The 15,585-nt window shown below is 50.7% G+C and overlaps 1 protein-coding gene across 4 annotated transcripts in view; it reads right to left on the bottom strand.

The window, feature by feature from the left end:
• Positions 1-144: 144 nt before the first annotated feature.
• Positions 145-15,585, bottom strand: part of LOC147622297 (uncharacterized) — a 99,695-nt gene continuing 84,254 nt past the window's right edge. For 2 of the 4 annotated variants that reach the window (XM_086823400.1, XM_086823398.1), the window contains one exon: positions 145-665. In XM_086823400.1, the coding sequence (XP_086679526.1) occupies positions 468-665 (198 nt within the window). In that variant the 3' untranslated portion in view covers positions 145-467. The remainder of the gene's footprint in view (positions 666-15,585) is intronic. The other 2 variants (XM_086823401.1, XM_086823402.1) reach the window with 2 other exon arrangements.

Genomic DNA, 15,585 nt, shown 5'->3' on the forward strand with positions numbered 1-15,585 from the left:
TGTATATTAAGGGTTGAACCCTCTCATAATAAACATCGAGTTGTTTGGAGTTTCCTTGCATCTCTCGGGTGCGCGGGGGAGACTTACCATCCACGAGAATGGACATAGGAGAGAGAGCAACTAATGTTTTACTTGACCCACTAGTAAGAAACCAAAACATAGATTTTTATGTGCGTTTACCCAGCTTAGTGATTGCAATACTACAAAGGAACTATTCACATCAGAGATATAAAGAGTTTTGGCGTCCATCAGGGGGATGCTTGTAGTACCTTGGAGCTATACAAGGACAAACATATGATCTGAGTTGCCTAGTGTTGACATTGAGTAAAGCTGAATTACACAGGTTATAAACCTTGGGATTGGAAGTGTTGCATAACCCCAGTTTGACAGCAGCAAAAGAATACTCTGCTTCTTACCTCTACCTTTAAAAGAGGACCTGTACTGCAAAAAACTCTGTTTTTCAGAGCTTAATCTGGGTACTCGAACTCTAGGCCATAATCTTGTGCTGCAAGACGGAATGTCTTCACGCGTTTCCAATGCAGAGTACCACGCCTGTAATAAATCACTCTTGTGATACCTTGCCTTACACATTCCATGGCTACCTCCTCACCGAGTTTCTTGGCAGCATCCTGAGTATACACAGCCTCCAATTTGAAAGGGCGTCTCTTATAAAAACACCCAATTAAACCAAGAATTTTACTGCCATTAGACATGATAAAATCGATAAAATTGACATCATGAAATAAATAACCTGTACAAACTAGCCATGTATGTAGCTGCCCACAGTTGAGAGATGCAATGTTGCAAGTATATTTACTTCTTCCTTTCTTTTCTTTAAGGGAAATGCTCTCTTTTTTTTTGTATTGCAAGGATTGGTACTGAAATTGCATGCCATCACTTCCCTCCCTAGGGAGTGGGTCAGGAGGACAGATCAAGTCGAGCCTTATTCATGCATCAAGATGATGGTATCAAGAGGATGAACTAAGTGTTGGTCATGACCACTCCCGGCTAGTTCAGGTGTGAACACAGCTTACTCACGGGCACTTTTTCCTTGTGACTGGACATAGGTTTTTTCCCGTGTGAACACACTTATGTGTGTTGGGCACTTTGCCCTAGGCTACTTCATGTACTCACATAGTACTTTCATTATTATTATCGAGTACATCTGTTCCAGCACTCTTGAGCTTCACTCGTTTTCTCTCTCTTGCAGCTGTGTGTGTGTGTGTGTCTGTGTGCAGGCTTCTCCCCCCATACCCAACATTGGTATCAGAGCCTGTCAGTTTCCCCTACTGCCCTCTGCTCCTTGCCTAGAGCTTGCCTGAAGCCACTGCCCGTACAGGTCACCACCGTCCTGTGCCGCCTTGTGTACCTGCCCGTACTGTGCTGCCGGCTGCTGCTGCCCCGTACACTGTGCGTTGTGCCAACTGTACTTGCCCAGCCGCCTTACACGTGTACTGCTGTACCTGCCCAGCCGTCGCCGACTGTACCACTGTACCTGCTGTCCTACGCAGCTGCTGTGCGGCACCTACACAGTCGCCTGCTGACCTGTGCGCACACAGCCACCTGCTGACCTGTGCGCCCAATAAGGGATACAGACTCTATGTACCTAATACAGGCAAGATCATTGTGTCAAGAGATGTTATCTTTGATGAATATGCATCTCAACCACTTGTCTCATGTACCAGACAGCCATCTATTGGGCCGGAAGATGTGTTTGATACTCTGTTGCCTTTATTCAATTCCAATGTGGATAATGTAGAGCCAGTTTCAGCTCATTTACAGCCACCTATGCCTGCTGAAAATCAGCAAAATCAACAACTGAACTTGCCCTAAAATGATCCTGAAATGCCTCAAATTGATCAGGATTCCTTGGGTGATGCATAGGCAGAGGAAGATGCAGATACTAGGAAGTCAAAAACTGTTCCTAGATGGCTGGTTGAGACTTTGCGTGATAGCAAACAGTCTACATTTATGCCAGGTCGTACACGTGCTGCTTCTTGTAATTCATCTTCACATTATGTGGATACAGCTCTTGTTGCCACCGCTTGTAATGAGGAACCCATTTCTCATGTTGATGCATTGGAGGATGACAATTGGATGGCAGCCATGCGTTCGGAGTTGGATTCCACTGACAAAAATGGTACTTGGGAGTTACGTGACTTGCCTCCTGGCAAGCGTGCTATTGGCACAAAATGGGTTTTCAAGCTAAAGTGTAAGCCTAATGGTTCAGTTGATCGCCATAAGGCTCGTTTGGTCGCCAAAGGGTATGCCCAACGTGAGGGCATTGACTATGAGGAGACCTTTGCTCCCACTTCACGTATGACTACCATACGTACTGTAATTGCATTGGCTGCACACAAACAATGGCATGTACATCACTTGGATGTCAAAACTGCTTTTTTGAATGGCGATTTGCAGGAGGAAGTTTATGTATCTCAGCCTCTTGGCTTTGTTCAAAAAGGTGCAGAAAGAAAAGTATGCCATACATAAAGCACTATATGGTCTCAAGCAGGCTCCTCGTGCTTGGTATCACAAAATTCATGCATACTTAACTGCCAAAGGGTTTCAAAATAGTTCAGCTGAAAGTACACTTTATGTTCGCCACAGTGGGAACAATATTCTCATCCTCATTCTTTATGTGGATGACATGCTCATCACTGGCCCTGAAGAGGGTGATATTTCAGCTTTTAAGGCTGATTTACAGCATGCATTTGATGTCACAGACATGGGGCTTTTGCATTACTATTCGGGCATACAATTTATACCTTTTGAGGAGGGTATCATGTTTTTTTTTTCCCGAGAAAAGATCCTTTCATTAGTTATATAAAAACGCCCGTAGGGCTACAAAAGATCTCTCCTGCTCATAAGAGAAAAAGAGTAGTGAATACAGCAAGGCAGCCCGGGAGACTCTCCCTAGGTGCTGCAAAATACAAGCATCAGTACTAAGGACTGAGGGGCTAAATCATACAATAGGGGGGGGGGAATAGCCAAACAGGTGGCCTGTAATGCCAACGGGGGGATCCCGTGTGTAAGGTGTAGAAGGGGCCGCTGCGCCAGGTGGTGTGAAAAGCCTGGCGCCGCAAGATCGCCTCGTCCGAGTCGCCCCGGATGCGGTCATACTGTCCTCGCAGGGTGTGGATCAACTCCTGCCAAATCCCCCGTACAGTCTCTGCTGGTGGCTCCAGTCTCCCCTCAAAGGCCGTGAAACACCGGGCCCTCCAGGTGAACCAGATGGTGAGGTTGCTGAGGAGCTCCCATCGTAAATCCCTCTCCTGTGTCCAGCTGGCGGACGAGAAATCCGGTGCCGAACCAGGCGAGGCTGGCCCCTAATAAATCTGATGGCCTGACTGCCCTGCTCCATCTCATAGCCCATAGCAGGCCCTGACGAAGTCGACCAAGGAGCGGCACCCCACGTAAACATACCCTCTGGAGAGAGGGGGGCCAGAATACGCAGCATCCGCAGCCAAATCTGCTGTGCCTGAGGGCAGTCCCAAAGGCAATGTCTCTGTGTCTCCATAGGGTGGCCGCATCGAACGCAGGCCGCCGGAAGACCGCTGTAAACAAGCCAGGTGCCAACTGCTGAGCCCCTGTAAAAAGCCGAGATCCTGCGGGCCTGCCGACTAGCCCAGAGCCGAGCCCAGAAGTCCTCCAGGAACTCCTGTGAGAGTCCCTGCAATCGCCAATGCCCCGCTACCGCTGGAGAAACCGTCCTCCTCGCCGTCAAAATATGCCGTCCCAGCCGAACAGTATACTGGAAAAAGGTGATCTCTGTGGCCTCAAGGGATGCATAAGGATCATGCCACTCGTACTCCCCGGGGTCCCACTGTAGCTGGGCCAAGGGGCGCGCTGCATATGCCCATATGCGCCAATCCGGGAGCACATCAGCAGGGTCGGGGTCAATATGCCACTTCCGAGAAGCGGCAGCCACTACCCGAATCCTCTGAAAGGTGCACTCTGCAACCAAAGGCGACTCCACCTCCACTCTCTGGAGTCTACCCTCATCCTGAATCTCATAGTAGAGGCATCTGCCATCCTCAGTGCTAGCTCTGACAGCAATCAGAATCTCCAACTGTGTAAAGGCTCCCATCCACCGTGGGGCCGTGTCGTTTGCAAACTCAGCATCAAGCAAATCCTCCCCCCGGACTGGGAGCTGAAGTCCTCTCAAACCAACCTCCTCTGCCGTCAAATACATACTCATAGCCTCCGCAAAGAAGAGAAAAAGGAAAGGGGCGAGAGGACACCCCTGACGGACTGATCTGGTCTCACCTTCCTGGGAGGCCCTGGCAGTTCCCTGGCGCTCACCTGCAGTCCGGAGAGCGCTGAGCACTGACCTCGCTCGAGCATCACAGAGGAGACCTATGCCGATTAGGGCCTCACGGATTTCATCTATCCGCAGTCGGCTGAGTCGCCTTGGCATTAGACAGCGCTCGGAGGCCTTTGATTATACCTTCACACGGCTTTTTGGAGCAGAGGGCCCCCATGAGCCAGCACCCATTCGAGTTCATGTAGTGATACCTCCGGCCCGCGGGGAGGAGGCACTAGACTCAGCGGTGGCCTTCTCGTTCCCTCTATGTGGACCTTGTGACCGGGAGTGGACTCTAGAGCTCGCTCTCAGCACTTTGAAGACTCAGGCAGTTGAGTTTTCTCACCACATGAGCGATCTGGAGGTGACAGATGTGATAGGCCGACTTTGGGAGTTGGCTCATTTTTTCTTGGATACCGGGAGTGTGGATACCTCAGGGATTCGGCATTTGGTCGTGCGCATAGTGGCAGACTTGGCACGTGACCTTGGATATGTGAGTATACACGAGGTTTCTCTGTCAGAGCAGGAGGCAGTCGCCATGGGCCACAGCCACTGGCGCCTGATCCGGGATTCTTGCAGTACACCGGGTGGGCAGATTCGCAGCCGTTCGGATGGGGACTATTCTCCATCCAAGCCGCTTGCGAAGGCCCGCCGTACGGCTGAGACAGCATCCACCTCAGCAGGGCATCCATGAGGATCATCTCATGGAATGTACAGGGCCTTGGCGGAGCACACTTTATACGCTATCGAGGTTGCTTGAGGCAGGAGCTTCAAAGATGCCTGGTTGGTGGCAGCATTGACATTTTGATGATGCAGGAGCACCATTTGGGTGAGAGCAGGATCCGGAGATATGGTTCGGTGATGCCTGGTAGATGGGACACTTTTTGGTCTGCAGGGTTTGGTCCTTTGGGTGGACAGGGAGGAGTATGCATGGTTATTGCAGATGTATGGCGGCAGGCCATTGTGGATAGAGGGATCATTGTGCCTGGTAGAGCACAGTATGTCATTCTGAGGATGCATGATGAGCTATTGGGTGTGCTCAACATCTATGCGCCCAATCATGCTAGTGCCAGAGCAGAGTTCTGGACTCAGGTTACAGATGCATTGCCAGACTCATTGATCTTAGCTCTTTTCTACACGCTGCAGCTTTGACACGACTGGGAGAGATTCGCGAGCGGGAGCAACGGCTGAGACGCAGCCTTGCTTCGCTACAGCGCCTTCAGGAGCAGCAGCCTGCATGTGAGTGGGTGGCGTCCCAGCTGAGCCAGGCACGTCAGGAGGTTAGAGAGGTAGAGGAGCAGAGACAAGAGTTTTACTATCGTCGTCAGGCCTCTCAGTGGACGCAGCTTGGTGATAGAGTGACTGGGGAGTTTTTTGAGATCACTGGACCCCGTCATGCGCGAGCAGGAGTCCGCCAGCTTAGTAGACCGGATGGATCGGTTGCTACTGAGCTCGGGGAGATCAGAGCCATTGCCACTGCATTTTATAGTGACCTGCTTTCAGCGGAGCCAGCCACTGAGGATCGAGATGTTTGCAGACAGACTGTGTGGGCCCATGTGCAAAGGAGGGTCACAGACCATATGCGTACAGTTCTAGGTGCGCCTCTGTCAGAGATTGAGCTTGCCAAGGCCTTGAGGGTCCTGCCGCGACATAGTTGCCCAGGGGAGGACGGACTGACGCCGGCCTTTTTTATGCGCTATTGGGACCTTTTGGGGCCAGGCCTCCGCAGGGGCTTTCAGCATGTTTTGGACACTGGGGTGATGCCGCAGAGCTTTTAAGAGGGCTTGATCTATCTTATCCCCAAGGGGGAGGGAGTATCAGATGACATTCGGCATTGGAGGCCTATTACGATCCTCAATACTGTCTACAAGGTCTTAGCAAAGGCCTTGAGTTTGAGGATCCAGCCCTTCCTGGGGGAGTTGATTCATGCTACTCAGACAGGATTTGTCAAGGAGCGTAGTATCCTTGACAACATCTTTACTTTCTGGGAGGCGACGGCCCGAGCTAGATTTCTTGGCGAGGACTTGGTCGTGATGCTTCTCGATTTTGAGAAGGCATACGATAGAGTTGATTGGGGATTCTTAGAGGGCACTATGCTTCGCCTGGGCTTTGAGCCAGGATGGATCAGAGGGGTGGCAGCTCTGTATTCCACAGCTCGCAGCCAGGTGCTGATTGCAGGAGGACGGGGGCCGAGTTTTGAGCTGGGCGGGCGGAGGGGGAGGAGGGGGAGGCGAGGGAGGTGGAGAGGGAGCCGCTGCCGAAACCGGAGCGGGGGCGGGAGGAGGCGATGGTGGAAGCGAGGCGGTGGGAGGGGACGGGGGTGGGGGGGGTGAAGGAGGGGGAGCTGGCATCTCCTGGTCCTCGATCGCTGCAGGGGTCTCCTCCTGAAGGGGAGCAAAGCTGTTCCTCACGGGAACCCAGTGAGGCTGAGACTGCGGCTGCTGCTGCAGCGGTCTCTGGGCGTGCTGCTGTGGCTGTCTCCCTCGGCGGCGCCCCTGTCCAGGCTGCCACTCCGAGGTCTCTCTGGCCTGAGCAGGTGTCCCAGAGGCAGCCTGCCGAGCCGAATCTGTGGGCGGGCCATCAGTAGCCTGCTGCTGTGGTGAGGGTCGAGGTCTCCTGCGAGGGTAGGCCTTGGCCAGATGACCGACCTGCCTGTAAATGAAGCACTGGTTCGGGAGCCCCCCCCCCTATCCTAGGTAACTGAATGACCTTAGGAAGGGAGGAGATGTCAGACACCAACACTCTGACCGAAGGTAGCCCAGCTGCTCTGGCCACCACTGAAGCTGCTGAGGGGCCCGTCTCTAGTACCGAGCCCACCAATGCTCCGAGCCTGGAGAGGAGCGGAAGATACTCCCGGCGGAGACCAGGGAAACAAACTGTAACATGGAAGAGGCGCTCTCCCTGCTCCGCCGCTGCTGGGTCAAATCCATACTGCCTAGGTCTGAAAAAAGCCCGAGCACCCCTGATGTCAAGGGGGACTCATGGCAAGGACCTTGGCAACGCTCTGGGCGGCCTCGAACTCGATCTGATAATGTCCCCGGCCCAGAAGCTGTACATCCAGGATCTTGCCCACATCTGCAAGAAGGCGGGCCTGAAGAAGATCCCTGATCTCCCCTCTGCTGGGGCGAGTGCCGACTATACGGCAGATGGTGGAATGAGCCTGGAGGCGTTCCACCTCTGCGGTGAGGCTCGCTTCCTCTTCCGGCGAAAGAGAAAGCCTGATGGGGGTGACCTCAGGGGCGGGCGAGGGGGCTGCGGATGAGTCCCTCTGAGGCGGGGCGGGAGGAGCCTCCATTAGAGTCTGAAGCTGCGGCGAAGGCGAGGTGAAGGCGGGAACTTGCTGGAAACGAGTTGCACACAGAGAGGCGGAATACGGAGCGAAAAATGAAATCAAAACCCCCAGGGGGCGGAAGCAAGAAAAGGAGGGAGGGGGGGGGGGGGGGGAGAAGGCGAAAGAGATAAAACCTAAAAAAAAAGGGGGGGGGGAGGGCAGGGGCTGCGCGCAAGAGGGATGGGCGGAAAAAAAACAACAAAAAAACGAACTGGCGGAGGGGGGGGAATAAGCCGCTGCAGAGAGGAGGAGGGCGCGAAGACAAGGGGGGGGGGGAGGCGTAAGGGAGAGGAAGGCGGCGAGCAGAGCTATGGGCAGCAGCGAAGGCAGGCGGAAGGGGGGGGCGCAGTAGCGGGTGTAGACGGGGGGGGCTAAACGACAGGCGGCGGGGGTCAAAGAAGGCGGGGGACAATGCAGGCGGCGGGCAATGCAGGGAAGGCGGAGAAGGAGGAAGCGAGGAGGAAACGAGGGGGCGAGCAGGCAGGGAAGGTGAAGGGCGCAGTGCAACAGCGCGAGCAGGGAGAGGTGGGCGGGAGCTTCAGCGAGCGTTGTTCTCATAACATATATATGTAGGAGGGTATCATGTTGTCTCAGTGCAGATATGTTGAACAGCTCCTTGAGCATTTTCACATGACAGATTGTAAACCTTTTCTACTCCTATGGAACCAGGTTTAAAGCTGTCACTTGAGCATGCTGGTGAGCCTTTTGATGTTGCCACCTATCAGCAAGCTGTGGGATGCCTTATCTATTTATGCTCGACTCGTTTGGACATACAGTATGTTGTTTCTCAGTTGACAGATTCATGCATTGTCCGAGCACTATGCGTTGGCAAGCGTGTAAGCGTGTAAGCGTGTCTTTCGCTATCTTAAAGGCACTGCCAACTTTGCCTTGTTTTATGGCAGTTCTTCTACACTATGCTTGCTTGCATTTATAGACAGTGTGATTGGGTAGGTTGCTATGACACGCGAGTGTCAACCAGTGGTAATTGTTTTCTTCTTGGTGACTCATGCATCTCATGGCTCAGTAAGAAGCAGCCTACAGTAGCCACTTCTAGCTGTGAAGCTGAATACAGGGAAATCTTTACGGCTACTGTGGAATGTGTTTGGCTACGCCGCCTTTTAGCCGATCTTGGTGTTGGACAGTAGTCCCCTGACAGTCAAAGTGCTTTGGCAGTTCCATGAAACCCAGTATTTCATGCCCGCACAAAGCATATTGAGGTTCACTATCATTATGTTAGGGAAAGGCTCCATGCAGGAGAGATTGACTTGGCTTATTTGTCTACACATGCCAATATAGCAAATGGGTTTACAAAGCCTCTTTCGAGGGAAAAGTTTGAAGCTTTGAGTTTACAGCCTCTACCAGGGTAGTCTGCTACACCCTGTCTCCGTTCACACCATTCACTTGAGGGGGGTTTGTTGGTCATGACCACTCCCGGCTAGTTCAGGTGTGAACACAACTTACTCACGAGCACTTTTTCCCTGTGACTGGACAGGTTTTTTCCCCGTGTGAACACACTTATGTGTGTTGGGCACTTTGCCCTAGGCTACTTCATGTAATCACATAGTACTTTCATTATTATTATCGAGTACATCTGTTCCAGCACTCTTGAGCTTCACTCATTTTCTCTCTCTTGCAGCTGTGTGTGTGTGTGTGTGTGTGTGTGTGTGTGTGTGTGTGTGTGTGTGTGTGTAGGCTTCTCCCCCTATACCCAACACTAAGGGCATGATCCTCACAAGTGCTTGCACCATGAATCATGATTTTTAGATAAATCAATCTATAAATCAACACTGAAGCCATTAGACAGCAAGAAAAATGAACTGAAAAGAGACATGCACATGACCCCTCCCCCCTCCTTGCACGGTGATTCCTTTAATCAATGAGAGCCGAAGCTTAGTTGCTCTGGGCCACCCTGTGCCAGTTCAACACAGCTTACATACCACTCAAACTACTGTGCACTGCTCTTGCTCACTTTCCAATGCCAAAACAGTAACTTGGGTGTGCTTAAAAAGGTGTGAATTCCTGAATTTGTGCTTATTTTTTGCTGTATTATTGTCAGAACAGCTTTGGCAGAAGCGTGATTCTTCAAACTACTTTAAAGCACAAAACTGAAAACATACAGAGAATTGTTGTGATTCAGTGACGCCAAAGCTTGTGTGGTTGCTCCAAGCTTCCATCCTCTCACATGCAATGTGTCAGGCCCTTGCCTGAACCCTAGCTTGAAGAAAACCCTAACCTCCAGACCTTGGGCTCCATGCATGAACAAGGAAGAAGACCCCAAAATAGCAAAACATGCAAGAGAATAATACAAACACAGGCGCACAAGTGAGAACCTACTCATCCACACATGATCTTAGGCCCCAGTCATTAGCTCCCCCGTGCATACACACCACTGGATTCTCTCGCCTGCTTGGCTCAACCCACAAACGCAATCTTCCTGTTGGATATGGTGGAGCTTGAGCTGCAGGCTATGGAGGTTGATAAACAAATATGGCTGAAGCTAAAGCATAGACAGTGAAAGCTTAAAGAGAGTGTTAGAATACACTCTAGAGAGAGAGACTGGCACGAGTCAATGATGGGATAGTTGTGTGTTTATTTCAATGAACATACAAGACCTCTATAGGCCCAAAGGTTCTTCTCTTGCTTATGTCACATCACACAAATATCTAGATAAGAGGTGGTTCACACAAACATACACAACACATAAGTGACCCCTATAAGAGGTGGTTCACATGCATAGGTAAGACCTTGATTCCCAACAATCCCCCCCTCAAGGGATTACCTCATACTGTGTCTAAGATAAATCTAGGCTCATGGTTTCTCACAGCATAGAGCAGATTGGCTGGCTTCCAAGAGCAAGAGAGGAGTGTTAGACATCATCTCCTTGTTGTGTTGGCTTCTTGTGTGGGGTCCTATTTTAGCCTCTAGGGCTGACCATGTTAGCTATAGGGGCTGGTCACCCCTCACATATGTTTTCCCATATTATTCCCAATTTTATGGAATCTTGGGCTTTTTTTCCTAGTCGTGGAGGATCTTTTCCCTAGTCGGCTGCCTTCATGTGGGCATATATATAGCTGGCTTGCCTCCCTCATTCTTCACTGCTTGCTTAGCATTGTTTGCTGCAGTTCCTCACATACGAGGTTTTCTCCCCTCTTGCTTGGGACATGTATTCCTTTTGATGATGATATTGAGAGCAGATTCTCACCTGTGTTTCCTCTCCATCTCTCTCTCACTCTCTCCTGTGTTTACACTTTCCCTTCTTCTACTGCACATTCTATCATGGTATCAGAGCGCCGGTGATCTACAGTGTTGGATGCTCCCTCCTCTCCCTCCTGGCTGTGTTTTTCTGCAGATCTGCGTTTTTTTTCTCAGAGTTGCTACTAGTTGCCTACCTCTTCCAGGCGTCTTCTCCATTGCAGCTATTGGTCATCCTTTACAGATTTTGATCCTTGAGATTCACCTGTTTTCTGCTCTGTTTTCAGGGCAACATCACCTAGAGTGCTGCGTTTTTCTACAGGTGGTTTTCTACAGCAGTTTTGCAGCAGTTTTCAGATTCATCTTTCCCTGTAGTGCAAGCGACCTGTTCTCTGCAAGACAGCAGCCACACATGTGCGTTTTCTTCTCCTACGGGTTTTCTGATGCTGTTTGCTGCTCTGGGACTTGATGGTACCATATCTCTTCTGCTTTTCCAGATTCAGCCCTATCTACTGCCCCACATCCTTTTGCGTTTTCAGATTTGCACCCCTAGTTGTGCGTTTTTCTGAACAGATCTTGCTGGTAGCTCTACCTTCATCTGGGCTTCATTGTTGGACCCGAAGGTACCTTCTCTTCAGCGTTTTTCCTCATAAGAGGTGTGGACACTGGTTGGCCTGAATTTTCAGGTTTGTAGCCCTTGTTTGGTTGCGTTTTCTTCTCCAATGGACACAGATCACTTGCAAAGGGGGTGTTTTGTTTGGATTGTGGCTTTGGAGGCAGTTTGGTACTTGAGGAGGATACTGAATTTCTGATTTCAGTCAGCGTTTTGCTGATTTTGGAGCATCTATATACCTGTGTTTTGTTCCTGGCCTACACAACTACCCGGTTTCTTCATGTTCCTTGCCTTCTGTTGGCGGTGGAGTGCTGTTTTTTGCTGGACAGTAGTGTTTTGGCTGCGTTTTGCTTCCCAAAGAAGTTTTATACACTTAGAGGGGGCCCATCTCTAGCTACTTCACTTGAGGATCAATTTCAGGAGCTGTTTTGTACATAGTCACCAGAAACGGGATACGGGAAACACGAGGAATGGAAACGGGGAAACGAGTTTTTAGGGGTGGAAACGGCTGTTTCCTGTGGTGACAATATCACTTGGGAAATGTCTACCTCTGCCTCTCTTTGTGATGCTTCTGAGGATGCCTCTCCCCCGCCAGTTCTGCATTGGGTTTGATGCGGTATGTTGTTTTGGAGGATGGATTTTTGGACTTGGTGGGATGCTTTGGATCTGTGGTTGCTAACCATACCTAGGCACAATGGTACTTCCAGATTTTTTTGGATTTGGATCAGAATCAAGTTGGGCTTGTACCAGTCTGACGACATCTTTTTTCAGAGGGCGATATGGAGTCCTTTCATCTCGCGATGCCCACCTCAGTGGAGTGTGCTTATGTACAGCATTGGGCAACTCATGGTACGGAGTTTGTGCAGATGGACCCCATCTTTTCTACAAAGTCTTTACATCTTCTGATGCCGACCTTTTTAGAGGATGCTTTTGTACAGCATTTGGCTACTCTTGGTACAGAGTTGGAGCAAATTGACTCTATTTCTTTTGAGGGTTCCAGTGAGGAGCAGTTTGCTTCTCCCAGGATTGATTATCTATAGGATCTAATCTTGGTTGGTTTTGAGGTTTTACATATCTTCTCCAGGCTGGAAACACGACATACGACTTCGGGGAGTGTTCTTACACTTGGGTTTGGAACCATTATTTGGAGCAGCACGTCGCAGCCTACATGGTTGTTTTCTTCCAGAGAAGCGGTGTACCTGGCAGCTTGTTCTGTTACTTTTGCAGCTGAGTTGCTGAGGAGATTGCTTGTGGAGCTTTCTTGGTACCTGTTTCTGCAGTCTTACATCACTGGTCGAGGACAGTGTCTCTGGCTTCTTGGAGTTCACTCAGCATCCGGTGCTCAGAAGGGGTGTTAGACATCATCTCCATGTTGTTGGCTTCCTGTGTGGTGTCCCATTTTAGCCTCTAGGGCTGACCATGTTAGCTATAGGGGTTGGTCACCTCTCACATATGTTTTCCCATATTATTCCCCATTTTATGGAGTCTTGGGCTTTTTTTCCTAGTCATGGAGGATCTTTTTCCTAGTCGGCTGCCTTCCTGTGGGCATATATATAGCTAGCTTGCCTCCCTCATTCTTCACTGCTTGCTTAGCATTGTTTGCTACAGTCCCTCACATACGAGGTTTTCTCCCCTCTTGCTCGAGACATGTATTCCTTTTGATGATGATATTGAGAGCAGGTTCTCACCTGTGTTTTCTCTCCATCTCTCTCTCTCACTCTCTCTCTTGTGTTTCCACTTTCCCTTCTTTCGCTGCACATTCTATCAAGGAGTACTCGCAGGGGTCTTGCCTCTCTATAGTAGCTTCAGGAGAGTGCATCAGATAACCCGTGGATTGAGATTAGCAGTCTTTTACAAGAGGCAGTGCAGAGTAGATTGGTTGGCTTCCAAGAGCAGGAGAGGAGTATTCGTAGGGGTCTTGCCTCTCTACAGTAGCTTCAGGAGAGTGCATCAAATAGCCCGTGGATTGACAATCAGTTGGATGCCGCACGTATGGAGCTCAGATCCATTGAGGAGTGGCAGGTGGAGTACAGATACCACACGGTACACCAAAGCCTCTTTTTGGACGCAGGCGGGAGATAGGGTCACTGGAGATTTCTTTGAGCTTGCGGGCCCACATAGATAGAGAGAGGGTATCCGCAAGTTGCAAGGCCCAGATGGATCCACTGTTACAGACCCCCCACATGTGAGAGCCATTGCCACAGATTTCTTCGGCACTCTTCTCACAGGTGCCCCCATTTCCGCACACGTGATGGATGCACATGAGCGTGGGTGGCGACACACGAGAGAGGTGGTCCCTCACTCTCTTAGGACTTTCCTCCTAACCCCCTTCATAGTTGAGGAGTTGGCAGAGGCTATGACAGCATTACCAAGGGGCAAATGCTCGAGAGAGGATGGTCTTCCAGCCAGCCTCTTTATTTTTGTGGCATTGGAATCTCATGGAAGGTGGCCTCAAGGCTGCCTTCAATGAGATAATGGTTACAGGAGACATGCCGGAAAGGTTATCGGAGGGTTTGATCCACTTGATTCCCAAGGAGGGTGGGGAGATCTGACAATGGAGACCCATCACCCTCCTAGGGACTCACTACAAAATTCTAGCTAAGGCCATTAGCCGGAGATTGCAGCCCTTTCTCCTCAACTTGATTCATGGTAGACAGATAGGTTTGGTTAAGGATCAGAGTATTCTAGACAACATCTTCACCTTTTGGGAGGCGACCATGACGGCTAGGATGCGACAGCAAGATCTGATTGTGCTCCTTCTCGATTTTGAGAAAGCCTATGATAGAGTAGATTGGGGCTTTCTCGAGGGGACGATGTGCAAGATGGGTTTCCCAAAAGAGTGGGTCCAAGGTGTATCGGGACTCTACTCAGCTTCTCATAGCCAGAGGTCACAGATTTCCACTTTCACACTCAATCCGACAAGGATGCCCTCTAGCACCTTATCTCTTCCTGTTCATTGGTTGAGGCCATAAGCAGTTTTCTCTCCACCTAGGAAACTGGACTCTAGGGATTGCGGGCTTCTTGATTCCGAGTTCGCCAACGATACAGCAGCATACCTGTCGAGGCTGAGGGAACCTCCTCAGATTTGCCGAGGCAATTGAGATGTTTTGTCGTGCATCTGGAGCACAAATCAACTGGCACAAGTCATGTGGATTTTGGGTTGGCTCGTCACCTACCCCGACTTGGTGTCCAGTAGAAGCTTTTCAATGGGTTGTCCCGAGGGGAACTCGAGTTCACTATCTTGGATGCCAAGTTGGCATTGACATCTCCTCTGTGTAGCAATTCACCCCCTTTCTTCTGAGCATTCAGAAGAAGCTATTTACTTGAGTTCGGCCAGGCTTTCCCTAGCTAGCTAGGTAGTGGTGGCGAACCAGGTTCTTCTTGCCACCATGTGGTACATTACCTCCTGTTGGTCTTTCTCCCGGGCATGTATTGGTCAAGTTCAGCGTTTGATTTGGAACTTTCTGTGGGTTGGCAGTGATGGGAGACCGGCTAGGGCCAAGGTGGCCTGGAGAGTGATCATTCAACGACACAGAGGGGGCCTAGGCATCATCGACCCCTCCATTCAAAGCCGTGTCCTGTTGGGCAAGTTGATTGTTCAAGGTCTTCTTCCGGGTGGTGAGCCTTGGAAGGACTTCCTCCTGGCTAGGATCTCCGCATGTTGGGGGGGGGGGGGGGGGGGGGGGGGGGATGGGGGCTTGGCCTCAGAGCACAAGATGGATATTCATAGAGATGCGGACACGTGGCTTTAGGCCAGCATTTGAGGACAGATTTGCAGCCAGTGTCTTGCGTGTTTGGGATCATCTCTCACCAGCCCTACAACAATCAGCTCTGTAGCCTCTGAGGAGCGGCTCCGGCAGCCTTTGATCTGGAATCCTTTGGTCTCTCTGCCTAGTGGTCACATGCTTGGGGCACACCCACATGTATCATGGGGAGCCTTGAGTATGGGCCTTGCTAGGTCACTTGGAGATTGGCTTGCATTCAAACAACTACCCCCAGAGGCTCAGAAGAGAGGCCTTATTGGGATCCAGGGCAGAGACCAACTTAGCCTCGACATCAACTCTTCCATCCCTCCGGAGTGGTTGGCCCCGATACTTGATCCTTCTCCTCTGCAGTGGCTAGGAGTATTCACTAGGCACAGTATAC

Source organism: Cibotium barometz, chromosome 29, assembly GCF_041138505.1.
Source record: "Cibotium barometz isolate CiBa-2024 chromosome 29, ASM4113850v1, whole genome shotgun sequence".
NCBI classification, from domain to species: domain Eukaryota; kingdom Viridiplantae; phylum Streptophyta; class Polypodiopsida; order Cyatheales; family Cibotiaceae; genus Cibotium; species Cibotium barometz.